This window comes from Pagrus major, chromosome 21 (assembly GCF_040436345.1).
Source record: "Pagrus major chromosome 21, Pma_NU_1.0".
In the NCBI taxonomy this organism is placed as follows: domain Eukaryota; kingdom Metazoa; phylum Chordata; class Actinopteri; order Spariformes; family Sparidae; genus Pagrus; species Pagrus major.
Genome location: NC_133235.1, coordinates 9680581 through 9696253, shown reverse-complemented (window position 1 = coordinate 9696253; position 15673 = coordinate 9680581). Strand labels below are relative to the sequence as shown.

Genomic DNA, 15673 nt, shown 5'->3' with positions numbered 1-15673 from the left:
AAACAGCTCCACAAGTTTTAAGAAAAGATTTTTCCAAGCTAACACTAGTGCTAGCTAACATTCGGTTAGGCGTGAAGCGTTACATGTGTAATGTTGTAAAGCGGGAGGGCCTGCTGGTTTATCGTGTTACACAATTTTAAAGCTGCTGTTAGCGTTGTCGTCACTTTAGCTAACTTCCTTTCTTTTTTTTGAGGAAGCTCTCTTTGCCTCTTTCTTTTCTTCAAGTGTTTTTCATTGCTTCGCCTATTTGGAAGTGTAAGCCATCACTGGGAGCACTGGCATTGGTAGATCTCCCTGCTCCACCACTGCCATTGTAGGTACAAGAACAGGAGGGTCCTGCTCTCTGCTCTGTTAACACTGCTTAAAAACATACAACTTGTGACATTATAGCCTACAGTATAAACATCTTAACATGACTATGTAGTCAGAGGCTGACAAGCTGTAACTTTTCAGTTAATAAACGTGGTTCAGTTTTAGCCTTGAGGCCTTTTCTTTGTGACAGTGATTCAAATATTACCAGAGGAACGCTGCACTTCTTCTACAACCACCATTTTTGGTAAGAGAGAAGACAAAGCTCCTGTGTAGCCTATTCAGCCATTTCACTTTAAATACAAAGTTCTGAAACATGTCGCAGTGAGACGATGACATTTCAAATATGCTACGTCTCTTACTGCTGTCTAAAGGAGCCCATCAACACGATGTTACAACCATTTCTCATGACAGACAGGACAGGAGTGTAGGACTGATGTGAAGGGGTGGGGGACACATTTTTAAGGATACCATATATATATATATACATCAAGCTATAGAACCTATAAAGGTTCAATATAAATACACTTATTTTATGAACGTATGGTAAGAAAAAAAGATATCTGTACCAGAGCTTAATATCACCATTTTTTGCTATTTGCTATCATCCATTATCTTGTATCATTAACAAGAGCACCTAATGGAAGCCATTTGTTGAAGCTGCAGGATTTCAGATTCACACAGATGGGTATTTAGTTCACTATAACCCTTGAACTGGGCCTGGCATTGGCAGAGTCGTCCTGTTGTGCTTGTTTCAAAAGCATTTGGATTTATAGGATTATTCGTTGCGCAGGCTGAGTAGCAATATTTGGATGGTTTCACACTGTGCCTTTGATTGGGAACAAAGTCCATCACTCTACAGATAAAACATCATCTATGCATGTCTGCATTTATATTGAGGTTAGAAATGAAATCAAAAGTGCTTCTATTGCAAAGAACTTTGTACTGTATAGCATCCCCTCTCAACAATAAAGGGAATATCTATCCGAGGTGATCCGCTCCACTTCTGTTAACCTAATCATGTCATAGAGCTTTTGAGATGATGAAATCTCCAAAGACCCCCCCTCTCTCCAGCTGCCAACTCCATGTTTCTCAGTAAAGGGCTCCAGTGGAGCGGGGGTGATTATCCACACCACATGTCGTCTTGTGCACAGCCCGTCTCACGTCACAACCCTCCCTCTGACAGGATCTATACATTACATATATACATATACTCTAAGTCACAGATTAAATTATGAAGCCTTAAGAATATCATCATCCATTGTTCGATTTGTTTTGTCTTGTTCTGCAAAAACTATTTGCACCGAGCCTGATGCTCAAGCTACTGTATCCAATTACACACATGACATGCATGGGATCAAAAGCCATTCGATGCTTTGATATTATGTAACAGCCTGCAGATGATTAACAAGCAGTAAGCAGGACAAATACTCACCCTGCATCATTTCCATATCCACATATTAAGGCATCCTTTGCTCCTTCAACTTTGTAAAAATTATCTAAGGAAAGAGGAAAATGAAGTTAAAGAACTTCTCTGAATGAATTGTACATGTGTTTCTCAACCACTCTTTTTTGGGGGGGGGGGGGGGGGGGGGGCCTGACCTTCGCTGCTGAGGAAGTCCATCCTGGAGCTCCACGTTTTGTTATTGCAGAAGAAGGAAGCGTTGGAGCTGTAGGAGGAGTTGATGCAATGCGCGAGGCTGCGGACGCACTTTTGTCGCAGCAGCCCCATGAAAAGCTGCAGGCCGATGAGGGCGAACACGCTGAGACAGAAGACGGTCAGGATCATCACGTCGGCCAGCTTCTTCACAGACTGGATCAAAGCACCGACAATGGTCTTCAGACCTTGACAGAGGCGGGGAAACAATATTTGAATTTTTGGGTAACATCTGTTGATGTGGGAAAAGTAGATTCAAACATGACTGGGAACAAGAGTAGAGACATAGACACTGAGGTTTGAGCTGATAGTAGTCTTACCTGGGATAACTGAGATGGTTTTCAGTGCTCGTAGTACTCTGAAGGTTCTTAATGCTGAGACGTTCCCGAGGTCTACAAACTCTGTCACATATCTGGAATTAGACATAAGGGGATTTATGAATGTCTGCAGGGAGAATTAAGAAAGTATTACAGATGACCAGGGTCAATGCTCAGACATACTTAACGGTTTGTTTATCATGTCTTTAAATAGTATGTAGACTTGCATTGAACAATGTATAAATAAAAAAATCTGTAGTTCCTTTAGAATGTGTCAGTGGCTTTACTTGAACCTACACTAGCTGATTTTTTTTGCCAATTCGGGGGTAACGGAAACAAACATAACACTGACACATACGTTGATGGGGCTAACTTGTTAGCAGTTACCAGCAGACGCAGCGCTGAGGAAGTTTGTCAAATGCTTTGACAGGTAAAAGAAAAATATCCAGTATCTGAGGCTGTTGCAGGCCTCTTATTTACGCATCTAATTGTTTCATTAAGCCAGTAGAAATCATTGGACAGGATGCCTGTCTATCTACCTATTTACCGGCCTTCCTGTGGGCACTCTGCTCTTGCACTCATTACCTGTGAGTCTTTCACAAGGCTAGGCACATGTATTACTAAAGCTATTAGTGAACCAGAGAAAGTACAGCCAAAGGTTTTCAATACTAACATACTAGCTCAATAACCATGCCTGTACTTTGTTCATTAAGATAATGTTAGGTGTTTTTCTTACATGTGAATGAGACATGAGGAAGTTGGATACGGTTAGCTACGATAACAATATGCTGCGCTCACAGTACACAGCTGCTGAGCCTGTCGTTCAGCAGCTAGCTAACTAAGTAGCACAAAAACGACAGCCTCTGAGCCAAAGAACAGAGCCACTGCAGCAGCAACAGACTTGTTCAGCAGCTAGCGTTAGCACAAAGCACACAACAATTATTGAATAAAGATAATTAATATCTAATATATATCTATAATAATATATATAATTACACACTGGGTAGCCTTTTTAGACAGAGGTACGTTTGTGATGGCTCTTTTGCTCGTGTTTGTATGGTTTGACTACAAAAGCGAAGATAGCTTATTAACGTAGCGAACTAGCAGCTAACACACATCCCCCAGCTGGCCAATGAGAGCTACAGGGCAGTGTCAGTGCAGTCAGGCAGTGCACGTTCAAGCATAAGCATTTTTGCTGAAATAGCTACCAAAAGCAATGTTATGAGAGTAGTAATAATCAACCAAAATTGTAAAGTTGCAGCCTGAAAAACCAAAACAATGACCAGAAAGATGCTAAAACCTTCCAAAGAGCTGAGTGGAGCTGCAGAGTCGGATGATAATGCTGTGTGGGTTCATCACTACATGCAACTCCTTTTACATGCAAGTAAGTCTTGTCACTAAAGTAATGATTACAGCAGATGAATTACAGAGCTAGTCAGAATTAGCTGACTGAACCGGAATTGGTCAAAAACAAATTAATCGCTGAAGGTAATGACAGCTTTCAGTGTGTATACACCCAGTGAAAGGGATTTTGTCTCGCTGTTATCAAACAAAGCAAATGTCCTATCAAGATGATTGGTCTCAGGCAATGCTGCATCAATGCATCAGGAGGTCACCTAGGTCTAATCTGCCACCTGCATCATGGGTAGTCAGTCATGGCACACAGATCTCTGACCTCGACAATAGGCTTATGTTCAGAGTGTTTCAAATCACCACTCAGGATGACTGACTGACTACGGTCACTTTGACATTCCTGAAAATGACTGAATCTGCACGTCATCACCGTCAAAACTGTCCGTCAGGATAGAACGGGAGAACTCAATTAATGTGGACCTTTTTCTTTGGAAGTTTCTCTGGCAGGTGTAGCCACTGCTGATGTAAAGTGGATGTCAGGTAAGGTCGATTGCTGATATGAGTGGAATGTTAATTATATCGTTACATACGCCATGACAATGACGCTGAAGTCCAGCCAGTTCCATGGATCTCTCAAGAAGGTGAATGGCACTACACAGAATCCTCTCGCAAATATCTTTATCGCCGACTCGAAAGTGTAAATGGCAGTGAAAGTATACCTGAAAAATAGAAGAAAATGTGGTTATCTCTGAATCTAGTGCGTTACAAAATCTACAGGTTCTGAATGGATTTCATGCATTAAAATAAACCACAAGCAGTAATAACGAGGACTGAAAGAAGTGCATGAAAAATAATGAATAATGTGCAAACACCCAAATTCTTTGAATGTGTTTTAGACGTCTCCCTGCTCCAACACACCTGATTCAAATGAACGGCTCGTTATCAGGCTTCAGCATAGTTTAATGACGAGCTGATCATTTGAATCAGGTGTGTTGGTGCAGGGAAACATCTAAAACATGCAGGGCAGGGGACAGGACTGAGAACATATATTATTCTGGTCAACATAAATAAATGTCCCATGCTACAAGATATGATGCCTGGGCAGTACACAACAGATCAAATATACATACAAAACAAAAAACAGGTAAAGACTTCATTCATTTTTGCAATTTCTTTTCTAGTTTCCTACATGCAAAACACTTTTTTGCTTCAGGTCTGTTACAGTCAAAGGGTGCGTTCGTAAATAGTCATACCACAAACTGGACCGTTCATAAATTATCTGGCTAACTGCTAGATAGTAGCCTGCATTTCTAAAACTTATTTTCATTGGCATATTGTTACAGTAATTTGTCTCATCATCTCTTATATGGACGTCCACCTAACTGTGGACAAGCTCTTTCACGAGGTGCTACATTTGTATTTTATTAATAGGGGACGTTTATCTTTCATCTATTTCCTGACTGTTGACCTGTTTGTTAATTCAGAAAGAGCACGATCTACTGCTTTGAACAGCAAAGCTATAGTCAGCAGCAGGTTAGCTTAGCTTAGCATAAAGACGGGAAATAAGGAAACAGTCTGGCATTCTAATACCTCTAAAACAATATACACACAATATATATATAATCCATACAAAAGCTGACAAACAACCTCACATTCATGAGAGGAATTCAGAGATTTCTTTTACCTTCAGACAGTGCCAGGCTAGCCAGTCTTTAAGTTAAGCTAAGCTAAGCTAATTGGCTATCAGCTGTATCTTCATATTAAACATAGGGTCCTATCAATCTTTTCATCTAACTATTGGCACATAGTTCTCTTTTCACATTTATTATAAATTAATTTCTAAAGTTGTAAAAGAAAATGTACAAATAAAAAAAGTCTTTGTCGATGCAGATAGCATGCTGCATGCTAAAAAGTGCCTTTGACCCACTGATGACGAAAACATCCTCCACATCATGCACAACACAATAATTCGGAAGACTTTTAAATATCAATTTTCATTCCAAATTACTTGCATGCTTTCTTTTAACATGCCAATGTGGCGCTCTGACTGCAGTAAATATAACATGCATCACGTACTTCGTACGTACCACGTAAGTCAGCTGATTCATCAACCATCACTGACAAAACAACAAACCCCAGCACAGCCGCAAATTAGACCACATGTAGTTCCGGTTTCAATTTCTGTCTAAGACACGTAGTTTAGGGTGAGGTAACAGCTTAAATACTGTGTGTACTTACTCCAGGTGCTTGGTCCATGGTGCCGGATCAGACATGGCCATGAAGAAACAGTTGGTCAATATAGTGAACATTATGAACAGGCTAAACAATGTGGGGAAGAAGTTAAGGAAAATACACTGTGGAATAGTTATTTACAGTTTTACAGTCAAACAAGATATTGTGATATGCCAACAATATATTACACAATGACACAATGTTTCTTGTAATCCTATAAAATATAGGTCTACCCATTAGTATAAACCATCCCTGTGCGTGCCATCGGCATTACGTGTACAGTAAATGCAGATTATACAAAACATAAGTAAATCAGGGGAGTGATATCATTCTCCCTCATGGATAAATGAAGCTATAACAAATGATCTGTCAGCTGCTAACTTGGAAACATGAACCCATTTAAAATTTCAGTGACAAACATTAGAAAATCATCAGAATAATCATCAATGTTGTCTGTTACAGTTATTTGTGTGATTTCTCAGTTGCAGAGAATCAATAACAACTGAGTGGTGTTATTTAACAGGTCATTTGATCAATACATGTTTTGTCATCTACAACATAGAGGAGCTCCAGAGGAAAGATTCCCCCCTGCATGTAAAGTACAAATCGGCTGTCTGAGAACTAATAGGCAGCCGTCACATGATGTGAAATCTCCTTGCTCTTATTTCATTTCAGAGATTAAAAGAGGGATATGAGGGGATTTGGTTTGCGATGCCAGAGAGGACCATTACAAAGCTGTTTCAAAAATGGGACTATGAAAAAAAAATCCAATAGAAACCTACGGGGGGAAATCAGTAAATATTAGAAATTGGCTTATCTGCCAGTATGAGATCTAGACTTTTTACAGCATCGAATTATTATTCTGGTGGAAACTTTTTACTAGGGTTTTGTCCTCAGCAGGCTGCCTGATTACCAGTCTAATCTTCATGTCATCACAAATGTCAGGACACTGACATTAATATCTTTTACTTTTAGAGAAGCACTTTCTGGAGTGGTTGTCAAACACAGTAATATCTCAAAGTGGTTTTGTCACCCTCAGACCTAATCCAGATTATTAAGTATAAGACTATCTTCATAACAGTTCTGTGTTTTTTTAAAAGGGGTTTCCCCTCATAAATATCACCCTTCAACAAGCAGACAGCAATAGATTCTCCATCAAACAATCACAAGAGTATTTCAAAAAGGATATGAATGGACTAAAACTTTAATGGCGATTGATCTGAGGAAGTGAAATGGACTAAGTATGTAAAGTGCAGATGTGGCACTGAATCTGAAGATGGCCTTCCCTTTGTTAAGTACTATAAAAGTCTGCAAAGAAAACAAAAGGAAAAACAGAAATCACAGTGAGAAAAAGCAAATATAATCATCTACATTCTGTAAATGAAACAAATCATCACAAGTCATCACAGCATAGACGCATTTCCCAAACACTCGACAGCAGCTCGGGTCAGCTGTTTTCTTTACCCTGCAGGGCCGATTATATAGCTGCGTTGTTGAGTCTACCACTCTGTTTACCATCTGTGTTAACTCCCACCATAAGCACTTCTGCCTCCAAGAAAGCAGTGAGTGCACATACATGCAACGGGCGAGGCCAGTAGAGATAATGGAGACAACTCCAAAGCGGGCTGAACCTTTCCCCAACAGATGTGGCATTTATTTAAATATTTTTTCGTCTTTGGATAATCCTCCCATCCAACAGCGCATCACATGCCAAAACAAAGAGACCCTGAGAATGACTGCCACGTCCTTTTTCATCTCTCCATAAGCGGCCCATTAAGGGGCAGCAGCCTGATCTACTCTGCAAATCAAAACTTGCTAATCCTATTTCTGCATCCAAAAGAGATCTAAAGAGATGCGGTCGCTCACCTCTCGCCTCAGCTTGCTGCTCTAAAACACCACTTGGTGAATTCAGTGAAAACCCTGGCTTGCCTGATCGGGAGTATCACTGACATATCATGTTCACGAGTTCCACATGAGAGTTTTGTTGATAAATTAACATGAATTTGTAAAAAATAGTACAACAGCATCACAGACACTGCTCATGTGTCAATGGCTGAACCATCTTTACCACCATTACACTATTTCTTCAGAAGAAATCACATCTACATTTAAAGATGCTGAAACTTAAATTATGCGGAAGCCATTTCTGGAAAATGAAAACCATTCAGTTTTAGTAATAAAGAAAAAGTTCATAATATTTCAAGTCTGTCTTAATCAGGTGCTCATATGTGCATTAAAACAGGTTTTACTTGCTATAATGATTTTTCCTGCTCATACTGGACATTCAAAGATTTCTTCTAAATCCTGCTACTCAATGTACGTGACGGGGGACAAAATCTGCAGTCCTCATTCTCAAATGAACAAAAATGTTTTTTCAAAGTTCATCTGAAGATTAAATGATGCTTCAACTGTCTGAGTTAGACTAATAAAGCCGGTATTTCCCAAAGTCTTTTTAGTACCAAATTTCCTTTTTGTGATCTTCATCCTTCTACAGTGGTCGCTCACAAAGGAAACTAGGAAGCAAAGGAAAAGAAGAGCAAAGTTCCTGATAAAAAAGACTAATTTTAAAGGCTACCAACATGATATGCTGACGACTGTGGATTTCATCCCCCATCACTTCAAATGGAACCAGCTTTTATCTATCAGATCTATCATCTTTCAGTCGAAGTGATTAGCTCTGATAAAAAACACACCACAGGCACAGTTTTCTCAAACTCTTAATTAATAAATCAAATGCTCTAATAAAAAAGAAAATGAAAGGAAAAATAATCTGCTGTCCGGTGTGGTTGTCGCATGCCTCTAATAAGCCCAATAAATCATTTCATTCAGCCCAGAGGAAATGTTTGGACGGCCACATGTCTGTCTAGCTACGTACCTGCCTACCCACACTTTGTCTGTGCGCTCATTGCACATGACTCGGTGGATATACCGCAAAAAGTATTAGTGAGTGAGTCACACAAGAACGGCAGAGAAAGTGCAGCCAAAATTTTCAAATGCTAACGCGGTAGCTCGAAAACGACGAGTGCTGATAAGAGCCATGTTTGTAATTCACTTTCATTATGATAATGTTAGGATTTTTCTTACATGCGAATGAGACATATGGTAGTTTGATACAGTTGGTGATGACAGCGATGCACAACGTTTAGCACATAGCCCCTGAGCCAAAGAACAAGTCACTGTAGTCGTTTGTTAGCTAACCCAGTAACGGTAGCGTAAAGCACACACTCACATCAGTGAGAAGTAACTGCCGTGCTGGGTAGCTAGCTGATTTACGTTAGTGACATCTATTTTACTTGTGTTTATATGATTGTGGTATTTACCAGCATTGTTGACTTGTGTATTTATTAGACTAAAAAAGCTAAGAGACTCATTGAACTTAGCAAACTAGCCGCTAACACATATCTCCCAGCTGGCCAGTGAGAGCTACGGGGCAGTCGGCGTAGTCGTTCAACAGGCATTCACGTATTTTGGTAGAGCAGCTCTGGAGGGAGTCCTGTTGTATACTTTTAAAATCTAGTTTATTCTTGCTGGTTTCTCCAATTTTACTACCCAAGCTTTAAATAGACAAAAACAGACATACACACAACACACACCCACACAGAAGCTCTCACCCTCTGGTTCTTGTAGTAAAATGGATCGATGTCCTCCAGTGGCATCCCGATAAGTTCTGGAGGGATGTCACCGAAGATGCGAGGCAGCTGCTTGCCTGCCTCCAGGTCGATCCTGGGTTTGGGTGGCTCGACGTTCCTGTGACTGTCATGGCAACCCTTGGCTTTCTTTGCCTGCTCCTCCGCAATCCGCTGCTCCATTGCAGCCAAGGATTCGCGAGTGAACCGCCGCAAGCCCTCAGGACCCGTTGGTAACAGCATGGCTGCCATCTTTTCATCCTGATTCTCCTGTACTAGAATTTACTTACAGCTACAGGCAGGGAAGAGGGGAGTGAAGACAGAAATGGAAGAAGGTGAGAGAGAATAAGTAATGTAATTCAACAAGAGAGCATCCTGGATGTCACACTTCTCTCAAAATTGTCCTTTTTTAAATTTTGAACTGTTAACCACAACATTTTGTGGCCTTCTGCAAGAAGCTTTTGATCCATAGCACCAGTACTGGGTTGAGCTTGGTATAGAGAGGCAGATAAGCAAAGTGTTCAGTGTATTAACAGCTGAAGGAAGCCCAAATAAAAAATCATGTTGTCGCAATGAAAATGAGTCCAAACTTCTGGTCAAAGCATCCTCAACCCCTCACTATGCTTTATAGGTAAACTGGAGTTGGTTGAGTTTGTCTGCAACAAAGGTGGAGAGGTGGCCACACACTACATGCACTATACATTTACATAGCATGTTGGCTACTTTTCTCCTCCCTATTGTGGCTGTTGTATGTGGGGACTGGAGTTACTGGGGTGGACTGGTGAGCCTCCTATAGAATATGTTCAGTGTTTCGAGTGTCAGTGTCTGTCATCACATAAATATGCCAGTTTATTTTTTTTTATCTAGGCACATTTTCAGCCTTGATGCTGCTTTAATCAATATAGTGCCACAGGAATGAGTCCTAACATCCAGAAATCAGTTTGCATTTTTGCACAAAATGTTCAAGTATCGTAAACTTGCGTTTGCCTATTTTCTGCAATAATCCAAAATCCCATAGGCTTTCTGTCGGGGGAACCAGGGTGATGCTAACTTGTGGGTTAGCCTACAAAAATATGTCATCCCTGCAGCACTCTATATTTCTGTATTAATAGCCTAATGGATAACATGACGAAGACGACCTGACGAGACAAACTGACTTATTTTCTACCCAACTCTGCATTTCCTTCAGCTTTATAGCATCTTCCAGCTAAATGTTCTGGTTCTTCTTCACTGCTCAATGTTTACAGTAAGTTCGCTGCTCTCATTAGCACAGTTTCCAACCACAGTGGATGATTATTTTTTGAGTGAAAAAGCTCAGAAAACACCAGCACCAAATAGCAGACAGACACAGTAAGCAGCTATCTGGAGAACATGATGGAGTATTTAGCAGCTAAAGAGCCCTCGGGAGAAGGTGGAGACCAAAACAGAGGTAGCTAGCTAGAGTGAATACATGACTTCTGGTCATCAGGTCGACACAAAGACAACTCTAAATGAAGACAAATGTTGCTCCACGTCTGCTTGATGTGTAACTATTACTACTTTTACAGCCTGTTATTATTTTTTTTTACAAACACTGCAGGTTTAAAGCCTCTGTTTGAGCAATTTTGAAGTTTCTGACTCTGGCACTCCCACTGCTGCTATAAAAAAAGACTGGTATCCAGACCAAGGGGAAAGTAATATATGAACTGCACCAGTTTTTACCAGGAGTGTATAATTTTTCTACAAATAGAAACTTATCAGAATGATTAAATTCCACACACAGTGGCTTTAACCCATACTTACAATATACAAGTGGTTCTGTATATACAAGTGGTTCTGTAAAAATGTCTCTAAAGTGGATCTTCCAATGATCAAATAGGTAAAATTCATGGAAAAAACTATAACTTATCATTACCACATCAAGCAACAAGAAATATAAATAAATATTATCTTTTGCAATGAAATAAGTACACTGGAGTACACTGTATTTATCAAGGACACAAGTATGGACGTCTTATCACTAAAGCTCTCTCTTCTACAAACACTGTGTAGAGGCTTACGTCAAAAGCTGCCTCTGATTTTCTGATTGGAAGACAGCACTGAGGAAAGTCCAGAGCCACGATATAAATGTTTTACCCTTACCACTGACCACAGCTTCCTGTTATCCAACGACCTCTGTCAAACTAGGGCAGCCATAGTTCTGAGTCATAGGGATTAAGTCCACGGTCTGAAGCCATGACCAGGGGTTTTCACCAGCACTCATTTAGGATGGCGGTCACTTGTTTGCCTCGGCGGACCTGAAGTAAACTGCAGGGCCTAGACACCAACCTGCCAACAACCTTAAAGATGTACTAGGATTGTCTGTTAGCTGTGTTAGCTTCTTTTAAGTGAAAATTGTTGCCTGCTGCTGCCGGAAATGAGAGCTGTTAGAGAGAACCAAAAAAGTCCCTCCAATCAAAAATGAGTTGTTGATTTTCACTGTGTAGAATGATGTGTGTGCAGAGTTTACAGTGAAGCAGGAGACATCTTGTGTCAAACAGTTAAACTTTGGAAATGAAAAAACAATAACATATTCATTGATTCTGGAATTTTAAAATAACATTATGTAACTTTCTGACCTCAAAATAACAGCCTCAAGATCATGTTGATGGTTCAGTGTCTTGTAATAATGTGAACAGTGTCTCTGTCTCAGCCACTCCGCCCCCCCATCACTTGTAACTTCAGTGAGAAGGTAGTATCGCAGCGTTACAACATACAAGTTTTCAACACATAATGCACAAAATGCCCATTTCTACGTATTGTTGCTTTAAATGAGGCAGAGGGAGTAGATGTCATTTAAAGGATTTTAACAAGGTAATTTATATATATTGGACATAAATTATTATTCAAACTAAAGTATTTTAAATACATCTTTAAAAAATGTCTGGAGGGGATCTTTAAATTGTGGGTCACAAAAACAAAATTATTAGCTGAGAGATGCAAAAACTCTCATAAAGCTGAGGGGGACTGCAACTCATCATGATAAGGGACCCATTTCAAATAACACAGTCATTTGATCCATTGATTAAAATGTTTGACTCCTGCAGCGTTAAATAAAATAGAAACCCTACAAAGAGATACAAGTCACACTCAGCTGATCAAACATGTAATCAGACAAAAACTTCACAGAAAGGAAAGAATATGTGGAATATTCTGGTTTACTACCATGTTAATAATGTTAGACAATGGCTATAACAATAACAATTTTGAGTGTTGAGTGTTTAAGTGAACACATCAAAAGGACGGATTCACACATTTGCTTTTTTTATTGGCAAGCTATTTTCCTGGACTATAATAAAGCATAAAGAAAATCTGTCTTTATGTAATCTGATCCGAGATCAAATCCACTGTCTAAATAAAGACAATACCAGAGGCCTTTGGTAAAGGTAAAAGTTCACCCCCTCATTTTAGCCAGTGACCGGGTCTGATATTTTAATAACTGAAAAAGCTTTCCAAAGAGAGGATTACATTTCTATGTTCCCCTTTTGACAGAGAAATACCATTGTATCCTTTTCATATTGACTAAGCTCTGTGAGTTCTCCATCTCCTCCTGTCCTGAAATGCATTGATCCCTTCACACGTCCAGCCAGACGCTAGTTATCTGCTTTCACTTGATCTGCTTATTTGGCCCAGGTTGATCTCAGATCAGCTCGTCTCTCACACTGAATCCAGCGCTTTCCCATTTGCTATCAAAATAAATAGGTTAAGGTCCATTTGCAACGTCATAAAGCTGATAAACAGGTTCAAAGCAATGAAATTTCTGTCAGGACGTGACAGGATCTGACAGGATGAGATGAATCGTCACAGCATTCCCTCTATACAGAACAGTCAGAAGCTATGGCAATAATCAAAGCAGTCAAAGCATATATCAATTATATTAATTTATCGTCAAAAGCACGGACTGAATATCTGCCACTGTGCACTGATTTGCATGCTAGGAAATGGTGGTAAAGAATTAGAAACCAGAGAGAGCAAAAAAGTATTTAGTTGAATGAAATTTAATTCCCGTAATCGCCAGATGTGATATGGTCATCATCACTGCAAATAATTATCATAATTAGACTGTAAGTAGAGCGGAGCCATGGACTCGCACGCACAAACAAACACACACACAGACTCATCTTGGCAACGTGTGTTCTGTAATACTACTGTTTTAAATTCTCTGAACAGGAAGTCAGATGATGAAATGTAATTGCGTTAAGACTTCAGCAGCAAGTGTTGCTGGTTTGAACTACAGCCTGTCTTATACCGAGGGAAATACTGGTATCGATATTTGGGGGTTGAAAAAAACAATCTTTATATGTTACCACTTGTCTCTGTCTCTGGTGGTGACCTCAAATCTAATTTAGTATTTATGTTATGTAATTTTATTTTGTTACTTCTCTACTGACATATACAGGACACGATAATCTGCAATCAAATAATATCAGCTGATGCATCAACCTGACCGGTTCTGACTGCTTTAAGTGCTTGAACGTCGAATAATACTTTTTTCTCTGATCAGCTACCTCCAATGTGTCCCATGAGTGTCTACCATCTGGACTGGACAGTTAATTAAAAAGGTGACATGATTATTTAATTTAACAATACACTTATCATCAATGCATAAAAGGTTAAAAGGACCAAGTGCTAACTCTTTCTCTGCAGGACAGTAGCGCTGCCTTTAGAATACTTTGATAGGACTGAAAAGGCTGACTGACAGGTGATGTAATGTTTACAACTGAAACTAATAGTCAATGAAGCAGATTAAAAGAAAAAGAATCGCAAATTAATCGTTTCAGTAATTTTTCCAGCAAAAATGTGAAACATTTGCTGGTTCCTGCTTCTTAAATGTGAAGATTTGCTGCTTTTCATGTCATTTATTTAAGATTTCTGGACTGAAGCAATTTGAAGGCATTGAAGACTTTGAGTTCTGAAAAATTGAGATTATAAGACTTTTTTTTGCATTTTTTTGACATTTTATAGACGTAACAATTGATTAATTGTGAAATAATCAGCAGATTAATGGATATTACAAATAATCATTAGCTACACACATATGTGCAGTGGAAGTGGAGGGTAGCATGATCCAGCAGTTCACTTTGTGATTACTTCACATTTATTTCACAAGTGGGCACATACAACATTCCTCATCTGGTGTTTCTGTCAGTGCACGCAAAAGGGAACACAACTTTTTTCTAGTGAATTAAAAAGTAAAGGTTCCTAACCTGAAGATTTACTGAACATGTTGCTGCTCAGTAAAATGTCAAGTTTTAGTTAAAGTCAGTATAATTTAAGTCTGCGGGGCGTTGCAACACATAGTCATCTGCTCCATGTGAATGATGTAAACTATAAGTTTCAGTAACACTCGCAAATCACAAAATTTAGTAAATCCCGTGTGATGAAGGAGAAATGGTTGACAATTGCAGGGTCCTGGAGGTGTTTAGGTAATCAAATCCTCCTCACTGACCTGTTCTCTCTCTATTCTGTTCATTTCCTCTCTCATTGAAGTGCAACATTTTAAAATTATTAAACTATGGTCTAGTTTTCAAAACTTGAGCTGACTACTAATGTCTCTCAAACACTATTAAGAAATCAGAAATCATCAGAAAACATGCTGTGTGTAGAGCAAGATGTGTTATCGAGACGTCATTGACAGAAAAGGGAATATCTTTACTGTAAAGGGCTTCATTAATTTTGGCATTTAGCCTTCGATATAGCTCACTGCTGTAGCTTTGAAAACTTTCTACTGTCAAAATGAAAACAAAACAAATACAGCCATTGGTCATCAATGATTTTTACAGAGGAATCTGCATATGACATATGCACCAAGCTTGAAAGCTGTCAGGAAATACACATGAAATACACATGAAATCTGTGACTCCAGGTCTGAACTAGTTTAGAAGAGGCCACAGTCCCACATGACGTCACATCACAGTGTCGTGTTGCGTCAATTCAACTCATTTCAGCTTTGTGAGATTTTGTCATTTTGGTGTGAGAGGGTCAGTCTCAAATTTGTCTTACGTCCATTATCCTCCTTTAACTATTCATTGACACAAAAAGAGATTATGATTAGATAATCTACCCTAAAGACTTGTCTCCATATTTACTTCTATAAACTCATATTTGAGGATATTTGGAAACAAATATTGTTGAAAATGTCCGATTTGCTTTCTTATTTG

At 39.3% G+C, this 15673-nt stretch overlaps 1 protein-coding gene across 1 annotated transcript in view; it reads right to left on the bottom strand.

Moving 5' to 3' along the window:
* The window catches only part of LOC141016360 (sodium channel protein type 2 subunit alpha-like), a 38201-nt gene extending 28455 nt beyond the window's left edge, over positions 1-9746 (bottom strand). Inside the window, exons 1-7 of the mRNA XM_073490666.1 lie at positions 9480-9746; positions 7058-7176; positions 5875-5964; positions 4227-4355; positions 2287-2378; positions 1912-2154; positions 1745-1808 (exon numbers count right to left, since the gene is read on the bottom strand). Coding sequence (XP_073346767.1) covers positions 1745-1808; positions 1912-2154; positions 2287-2378; positions 4227-4355; positions 5875-5964; positions 7058-7176; positions 9480-9746 — 1004 coding nt within the window. The remainder of the gene's footprint in view (positions 1-1744; positions 1809-1911; positions 2155-2286; positions 2379-4226; positions 4356-5874; positions 5965-7057; positions 7177-9479) is intronic.
* Between the last annotated feature and the right edge of the window lie 5927 nt (positions 9747-15673).